Genomic DNA, 9,641 nt, shown 5'->3' with positions numbered 1-9,641 from the left:
TGACCGACCTCTAAATATTTTCTGATTTCAAAATAAAAAAATAAGGGTAGGAGAAGGATCCTGGGGGATGAGAGCATAAAAATTCCGACTGTACTTTTTTACATGCATTTTTGGACCACCCGATTGTGCACACTGTGTAAAAAGCATTGTTTCGCTCAATTATCTTCCATGGTCGTGTCTCTTCTGTGCCAACTGCCGCCAAACCATTTTAAACAAAGGCAAAATTTTAAGANGTAAAGAAAGCAGCGCAGTTTCTCAGTAACATAAATGCAGCTCGTGCAGCCATAAAATTTATAGCGTGAAATACGACGACTTCAAAAAGTGTCCTAGAATGCCGAATTGAACTAAAAGTGCTAGGAAAATTCACTTGCCTTGGTTAAATACCTAGGCATAAGGGCATTGAAGGGGCATAGAAAGAAACGAAAGGGTGGATACTCTAGCAAAAGAAGGAGTGCTATTAAATAATGCAGTCACGATAGAAATTCTTATCTCCCTACAGGCTTCAAACAAGTGATGTGCTTTAGGCATGCTCCAAGAGGCTGATAAAAAGTGGTCACAACAGCATGGAAGCAAAGAATCCAGGGCCATGCTCACGTCACTTGACCTGAAATTAACAAAACTTATACTTAAGATAACAAGGAACGATTGTAGAATTCTGGTGGGTCTCATAACTGATCACAATTTGTTAGCTTACTATAACTGAAGGAAGTGTGAAATTGATCAAGAAACGGTGAAGCACATAGTGTGCGACTGTCCAGCGCTGGCAAATTTGTGCCTGAGCTGCTTTACGGAGGCGTTCCTCATTAACCTCGAGCAAGCAACAAAGGGAGGGTTCCACAAAATCCTAAAATTTGCTAAGAAGGTTTCTTGGATTCTTGAATGGTCGTTTTTAGTGATAACACTATGAACAAAAAAAATAAATCTGTCTATATGATGCTCTTACTAGCCAGCCAGTTCTACCTAACTTAACCTAACCTTAAACAAATTTTTGTTTTAATTTATGTAAACATATTTTGTTCCTAAAAAAAAAAATCTTTTAATCTTAAGTTAGGTTTTTATCGCAAAAGTCATTTTTTCTTTTCTAATAACTTAAAATTTTCCAGAAAAATATGATTCAATTTTTTTTTTGAATTTTTATATCAGGTACATATATATTTTTTTTTAAATTTCGTGATAAAAATATATTAATGGGGGACATTCTAAAAATAGAAAACATAAAACTAAGGAAAACTCACACAATTTCCTTATCAGTGGAATAACTTTTTGGGAAATATGTTTCCCTTGGTTCCGAAAGAGTTAAGGTCGCAGTGCTTTATCCCCTAGGTTCCTAAATTTATGTCACAATCACTAAAAATTTAAAAAAGTCGGCAAAAATTTTGTTTATTTTTTTAAATTTCATTAACATTAATATTTCCAACTAAATTTGTTTAAAAAGCCTAAAAAAAAATGATTGTTAATTTTTATATCTGAAATTTCTCAACTGTCTCTTTGAAACATTTCAGCTTGTGAATTGATTTCAGATGGCGTTGCTGCTATTTTTGGACCAAGTTCAAAGGCGTCTAGTGGTGAGTGTAATAAAATGCGACGAAAAATGCGCTAACATTGTTGCTGCAATGATTTGGTTTTTATAATTTAAGTATGTATGCATGTATGTATATAAGACATGCCACGGCGTTGTATATAAATATGTTCATGCATGCATTTAAAAACTTGTTGGAATGCATTTTGGAAAAATAAATAAATTAACTGCTGCATATTACACACTTACAACAAAAATACCTCAAGTGTGAAAACCCTCAAGCTTCCACAAACAATCGATACAATAACATGCTAATTTATTGAGGTAAATTATTTTAATTTCCACAGACATTGTAGCCGTCATAGCCAATGCCACTGGCATACCGCACATGGAATTCGACTTGAAAATTCAATCCACCTTACAATGGCGTCTCAATAATCGCATGACTGTCAATGTAGCGCCTTCTGTAGCGATGATCTCAAAGGCTTACTTTGGTATCATTAAATCGGACTATCAGTGGGAACAATTTACGATTGTCTACGAAACCAAGGAGGGTGCGTGCAAATTTTGTGATCCCATAGTGGGGGATATACATACATACATACATACATACATATAATATCTACTACCATCTTCCAGGTCTTGCCCGCTTATTGGACCTTATGGATATACAATCACTAAATAATGATCTTCTCAAGTTACGCTACATTGGTGATTATGTGCAGGATTTGCGCGTACTTTGGAAGGAGGCAAGCGAGACATTTCATGAACATAGAATTATCTTAGATTGTCATGAGGACTCGTTGCAAAATTTGTTGGAAACTGCATTGGAATTTAAGTTATTGGGCTCGTTTCGGGTGAGTGGCAGTAGGCAAAGTGGATAAGTGAATGTATTTACATATTTTCGGTAAGAAGTTTTCTTAAATAATTTTTCTTATTTCCAGTACTGGTTTCTATCTTACTTGAACACACATAACTCGCCGCTGAGAAGCATGTATAATGCAGACTACAAGGCCAATATTACCTCGGTGCGTGTGAAATTAGTGGATGAAAATCCTTATGGACGAAAGAAGATACGCATACGGCCGATTGATGTGAGTATTGATGAAGGTTTTCTGTTGCAATGAGAGTCAGTAATTAGGCTTTAGACTTATGTACGTATTAGTTTTTACCCGCTCTTAAGTTAGAGGTCTAACTTAAAATATATGGAGAAAAAAAAATTAGAGAGTTGCCATCTGTTTGAATATTTCAGTTTAAGTAAATTAATAAGATAAAGTAAATATTGCAATTTGGCTGTCAAACGAAAGCGGTTTAATTAAGAAGGCTTATACATAGCTGAAAATATTTGTGTGGAAGGTTGCCATCTGTTTGAAATTTTTAATTTAATTTAATTGATAAGATAAATTAAACATAGAAATTTGGGTATCAAACTAAAGACAATTAAGAATATTTACTGCCGAAAGTATATTTGTGTAGGGTTGCCACCTTATTGAAAATTTAGTTTAATCAAATTGATAAAGTAATTGAAATATTACAATACCGGTAACAAACTAAAGAGGTTTAAGAAGTTTTACTGCAGAAAATATATTTTAGCCTGGTTGCCATATAGATAGTATATATAGATAGTAAAGTTTAATTTAGTCAAATTGATAAGGAGAAAGTCGATACTTTAGCTAATTTCTAAATACCTTAGGAAATATATTAGGTAGCACCCCACTCATTCAAATAATAGAATGCGTCATAAATCGATTTTTTGTTGGAAAATTTCACTGCATAAAGCTTTTTAAATCTATTTTATTTTTTATGAAGGCCACAAGAGTTTTAGAGGAAGTAACAACATAAAAATGCTTTTCTAGTAATAAACATAAAAATTATCTTTAAGAATTGCTCGGTGTTCTGACCAGTCGGCTGGAATGGAATTGTGGGTGGCCGAAAGATTGAAGAAAATAAATTTTTTTTCGAGCACTCAGGCAGTATTGCCCATTGTACTTAAGGCCTAGAAACAGAATTTAGAGGAAGGATATATATAAGTGGTGGGAATTCATTGCTCCTCTACAAACTTACCAAACTCCTTTACGAATCTTAGAAGCTTGTTCAGGGAAAGAGAATGTATCCATTCTCCATACATCTGTCCCAAAAATGTACCATCTAAGTCTGGCGAAGGCCGGTCCTCCAAACAAGATGGGAGGTGAAAGTGGTTTCCGCTAAGTGGAACTTTTCCAGAATTTTCATCGATGGCCAAGCTGGTTCAAAAAGAATAATAGGCTCCGAAGTAGTAAAGTCGGAAACGCCGTGCAACCTTGTATCCCTGGGATACCCCAACATCATTATTTGCTGGGTTTCAGGGCATAGCAATATTTAAAGAGGGAAACGAGACAGCTATTGGCAATGCCCGTCTTGTCTTTGAGATGCCAATAGAAAAGACAGCCAACTCCATCCAACCACCGTTAACCGTCAGCAATGACTAATGTACCAAACGAGATGATTGTAGGGTCTCAAGACCGCAGTTAAATAGAGATAATATGGAATATTTTCTGAAACACAACAGATCTGCAGTAAGAGTTACTACCAGCGTCATTACAGCACTCTGTGCTTTTGTATCGATCTTCCAACGATAAAGAAGCTGATCCGATGAGAATGAGTACGAACCACTTTTTGTGTCGTTTCCCAGGTCTTCAATTGAATCCACTCAAACAGCTGGACTCGGAATTCATTACCAGTGTGACAGAGAAAGCGATGGTGGAATTTAAGACCTCCTCGTTAGCAAGTAGTTCAGCAGGTTAATGCCTTGATTATTCCTTTTTTATTGTAATTTGTAATGGAATTCCGATTAGGGGAATATGACCCCTTTTGCCACTCACCCACAGATGGTACTTACAATAGACGACTTTGTCTCCGAGTGGAAGGATACAACTTTCTATATACAAGATTCTAACCAGTATTGTACCAATTATCCAACTGCTCAGCGTCCCCGCAATGTTATTTCATTTCCTTCCCACATGTAAAGCTTTGAATGTATGCTGTTCATCTTCACAGCCAGTGATGCCAAGGCCTTTTCATATATTTTTATCATGCTCGTAGTTACTCGTATTGAAACAACACTACTTCTAACTTTCATCAAGGTACGTTGGAAGTAGTATCTTTGTCCTAATCTGTTGATTGTCTTCTGGATTACTGCTTCCTATTACTTCGAAAGATAGAAGGGCTGTTGAGTACGCTTATGATCTTGGCATTCTGCTCAGCAAAGGAGATGTATGCTGATGATGAAAGTAGTCTATGTCCTGAACGACCTAAAAACACTGAACAAGAAAAGTTTCTTCATATACTTCCCTAAATATTCCCAGGAAATCTTCAACAACCAGGAGCTCCTACCGATTTTGATGTACGATGCGGTCGTATTATTTACCAATGCCGCGCGAAACATAATTACCTCCATGAGAACATTCATAGAACCACAAAAGCGCTGTGAGTTTGATTACAGTGGCGGCAGTGGTGGCCGTCCTTGGTATGTTGGACGTCAAATTGTGCGGGAAATGAAACAGGTACGTACTATATATTTAGCATATTCAAATTTCTCGATATGCATTTTAAATGTTACACAAATTTATTTTGCAAAAGATCTCCGAAGACGATGTGGAGCCTTCATTCAAAACAGAAAATATGAAAATCGACGAAAACGGTGAACGCAGTCAATTCAATTTGGAGATCTACAAGCCAACAACCAATGAAATTTTAGCCATTTGGAAACCCGATGGCAGCATTTCGCCACCAACTTCCATACAAGTGGCAGTGAGTAGCGCATCAACAGCACCAGATTTTTCCTTGGGACGCAAGCTCTTCATAGTGGCAACACGCTTCGAGGAACCATATTTTATGTTGAAGTGAGTAGTGGTGACCAGTTGGTTGCGTGATAGTCAAAAATAAGATTACAGATCGATTGCGATTAGTTGTTTTGTAGAGAGGACCATGAAAACTTGCGTGGTTTGGAGAAGTATGAAGGCTATGCAGTGGATTTGATACAGAAGCTGTCGGAGATAATGGATTTCGATTATGATTTCCTCATTGAGCGTCGCACTGGTAAGCCAAACCCGGAGACAGGCGAATGGGATGGCATTATACGCAGGTTAATTGATCATGTGAGTAGTGGAGGGTTGTGTCGGATTGATTAGCCAATTATTAACTGACAAAATTTCATTGTTCCAGCAAGCACAGATTGGCATATGCGATATAACGATTACACAGGCGCGTCGTAAGGTAGTCGATTTTACAGTGCCTTTCATGCAGCTGGGTATTAGTATTTTGTATTACAAGAGACCACCAGCGCCGAAGAATGTTTTCGCCTTCTTGGATCCTTTCGCCGAAGAGGTGTGGTACAATATGATGTTAACCCAACTGGTGATGACCTTGTTGTTTGTGTTGTTGGCGCGGTGAGTAAGGGATTTTTTTTTAACTGAGGTTTTCATGAAAGAAAAAGAGAGGAAGGATATGGTCACCGCATATATGCAGGACAGTTTGGGATGGAATAGGAGGGTGTACTGTTGTTGTTGTTGTGGTGGCACTACTAAGCCCCGCCTAGGTCGGTTTGTTCATCAATCGTTGTCGTCAAGTTCAACTAATGGTAGACCCAATAATCGAACTGTTTGAACGAGCTGAGACCAAATGGAGAGGTGTGTAGCTGAAGACGGAACTGTGAATAGGTGGATGGTGTTATGGATAGGTGGATGGTGTACGGATGTCGAGTCGGGATAAGTAGCTGTTGAGACGGCTACAATATTCTGACCGTAATTGGGTAAAAGTAGCGCGGGTTTCTCGTGGCTCAGAATCTGCAATAGATTGATATTGAGCACTTATCACGGCATTCATACCGATGCTCTATGAATTCCGTTGATCACTCGTCGGTAGGTAGTCGGGTTTTTTGGTTGATCGATGTAAGTCTGGACCGTGATTATGTACTCGAAAATATGCCTTCTGACGTGCCTGAGCTGAGACTCATCAGACATCAGAAAGCATTTGGGGTTTTAAAATTTTTTCGGCAAACTTTAAAATATTTTTGGTAAATTTGGGACTTTCCGTCACATTTTTTGTTTTGCTCTATTTTTTGAGGAACTTTTCTGGACTTCTTAGCATTTATTTCTGTATGTTTCGAGAGTTTTCGTGACATTTCGTGTTTAATTGGAGACTTTTGACGATTTCTCCGAAATTTTTGAAAATTTTATCAGTGAATCAAAAATCCGTTCAAATTCTTTTCGGGGCTCTTTGGAATACATTTTCTGGTTTTTTTGCGACTTTGCAAGGCATTTTTTTCTTTTATTAGGGTTTCTAGGAGCCTTTCGGCACTGGTTGGCATTTATTCCCGGATGTTTCGGGTCTTAAACTAGTTAGGACTTCTCGAGAAAATTCGTAATTTCTGAAACTTTTTAAGATTTATCGTGAATTGCTGGAATTTAATCCTGTAGGTTTTGACACATTACGTGGCGTTTCGTGTTTTATTCGAGAATTTTCAGGACTTCTCGAGAGTTTTAAGAATTTTCAAAATGTTTTGCATTTTATTCGGAGATCTTAAGAATTTTTAAAATTTGTTCGTTGTATTAAGATTTTTTCAAAGACTTTTCGGCAGTTTAGGGGATATATTTACCGAGCTTCGATATTATTTTGTCTTATTTTTCTGTTTTCTTTTTGGCACTCTTCTTGACTGTGTTACTTGGTATTTACATATATCTGTATCTTTCGCAGTTTTTCGCGATCTTTGGTGTCTTATTTGGGACTTTTTATGATTTTTTGCGATTTTCCGTGATTTTTCTAGACTTATTCAGTATTTTAAGAATTCGCTGGAAATTTTTGGGCATTTTCGGGATTTGTCCAAGAGTCCTTTATGGAAATACCTACCTTCGGAATTTTCGAGCTTCGCCGTAAAATTTCACGAAATTTCGTAATTTATTTTAGTGTACTTTGGGCTTTTAAAATTTGGAGTTCTGTTAATGGATTTTTGGGGATGCAGTGCAGTGTCTCCTTTTTTCATGTATCCTTTTATATAAATATATATCTTTCTCTGTCTTTCCTTCTGACAATGCTTCAATTTCGTCATAACAATCCGTTGCCTTATTTCTGCAGATTCTCACACCACGAGTGGACAAATCCCAATCCAGCTGATCCCGACCCCGAAGAACTTGAAAATATATGGAACAATTCTAACTCATTTTGGTTGATGATTGGCTCCATTATGCAGCAAGGTTGCGATATACTTCCCAAGTGAGTGAATGCATTAAATTGTTAGTAGATCTGCAAAGCTCTAAATTTTTTGCATGTCCCCACTGTAATAGAGGTCCCCCAATGCGCATCCTCAGCAGCATGTGGTGGTTCTTTACATTGATGATGGTCAACGCCTATATCGCCAATTTGGCTGCTTCGCTAACAAACAATAAGTTACAGAGTGAATTCGATAGTCTCGAGAGTCTTGTCGATCAGAATAAAATTAAATACGGCACATTGGCAGGTGGCAGCACTTCGGTGTTCTTTTCCGAATCAAATGAGACAGATTATAAGAAAGCCTGGAATCAAATGATTTCCTTCACGCCATCAGCTTTTACGTCGAGCAACAAAGAAGGTGTGGATCGCGTGCGCAAAGGTGAGGGTAGCTATGCTTTTCTCATGGAAACGACCTCCATGTCATACAACATTGAGCGCAGCTGCGATCTGAAGCAAGTTGGCGGTCAAATTGGCGAGAAGCATTACGCCTTGGCTGTGCCGCTCGGCGCTGAGTATCGTTCAAATTTGAGCGTCTCGCTGCTACAACTCAGTGAGAAGGGCGAACTTTTCAATCTCAAACGCCGTTGGTGGACGCCGAGAAATAATTTTAGTTGTGTTAAATATATTGAAGTCGATGGTGATGAGCTGTCTATTATTGAGCTGGGTGGCGTTTTTCTTGTGCTCGGCGCTGGCGTGTTGGTCTCCTTCATAATTGGACTATGCGAGTTCTTGTGGAATGTACAAACTGTCGCAGTGGAAGAGCAAGTAAGTAATGGTTTTGTTCTTTAAATTTAAAAAGTGAAAAAAAAAAAAAAATGTACCTCCACTTTTTAGACCACACCCTGGCAGGCCTTCAAAGCCGAACTCTGTTTTGTTTTGAAGTTTTGGATTACTAAGAAACCAGCGAAAATTTCAGAGAGTACAAAGTCTTCAATCTCTTCGAAATCCTCTTCAAAACGTTCGACATATCGTTCGCGCTCGCGTTCCCACAGTCATGTGAGTGCTCGTTCTCATAGGACAACCAAATCGAAGACGTCACATCGAGATCGAGATCGTGAGCGGAGCGTTCATAGTCGTAAATATTATGATTAAACAAAATCACTAAAGTAGCTTTGAATTTGATTAAATATGTGTAAACTATAACCGTTTTTTTTTCTAATATTAATTGAACTCTATTAATGAAAATAATAAATAAACTCAGCATATTTCCTATTATGTACTATGAGTCTCACTTTAAGATTGTTTGACATTGTGAGCGAAGCCTTTGGAGACCTGAATACGCAACTCAAACAAACTCTTCAGCCATTTCAGCATGAAAGACAGCATGCTAAGAGGCCTGAAGCTTTTAGATTAAGAATTTCAGATGTAAAGATGATATCAACTAGTCTTATTACCAAAAGCTCAATTCCTCCTTGGGTACAATAGCCATCACAATTTGGCATCGTCATTTGCCACAGTTCTATCAAGAAACCATTCCTTCGCGCACAAAATCCAATCGTGACAGGGAAATGTGTGGTCATCATTTAAGTAAAAGTAAGTAAGACTCCGAAAGAACTGACAGCCTCACTTCTTGTCTCCTTGAGTGAAAGCAATAGGAGTTTGGCATTTGAGAATGATTTTCAACAGCTTAGCTATTCCATTCAAAGTATCTAGGAGCCAAGACGTTTTCGAAGAACGAATTATCTTCCTTGCCAGTCCACCTCAGTATTTGTTTTAGGGGCCCGGTTTAAAAGCTTCCTTCTCGACTTCTAAAACTCCTTACTCTACCACAAAACAGCAGTGCGAATAAGAAATAGACGAGCAGACAATCATTATCAAAACTGGCGCAAAGGATAGACGTTTTATTAACCAACGTTTGACCAATGCCCTGGGTGGA

The 9,641-nt window shown here is 37.9% G+C and overlaps 1 protein-coding gene across 1 annotated transcript; it reads left to right on the top strand.

Annotated features, from left to right (window-relative positions):
- Positions 1-1,502: 1,502 nt before the first annotated feature.
- GluRIIA (Glutamate receptor IIA) lies at positions 1,503-8,863 on the top strand (the record flags this gene model as incomplete). Its single annotated transcript, XM_017634445.1, has 11 exons — positions 1,503-1,565; positions 1,867-2,073; positions 2,159-2,376; positions 2,464-2,613; positions 4,864-5,061; positions 5,138-5,400; positions 5,478-5,655; positions 5,723-5,946; positions 7,631-7,768; positions 7,840-8,530; positions 8,600-8,863. Coding segments are annotated over 11 exons (2,588 nt in total), but the record flags the coding sequence as incomplete, so codon positions are not given.
- Between the last annotated feature and the right edge of the window lie 778 nt (positions 8,864-9,641).

This window comes from Rhagoletis zephyria, unplaced genomic scaffold, assembly GCF_001687245.7.
Source record: "Rhagoletis zephyria isolate East Lansing unplaced genomic scaffold, Rhagoletis_zephyria_1.1 Rzeph_scaffold_13462, whole genome shotgun sequence".
In the NCBI taxonomy this organism is placed as follows: Eukaryota; Metazoa; Arthropoda; class Insecta; order Diptera; family Tephritidae; genus Rhagoletis; species Rhagoletis zephyria.
Note: the sequence above shows the minus strand (reverse complement) of the source record. Positions and strands in the feature narration are given on the sequence as shown.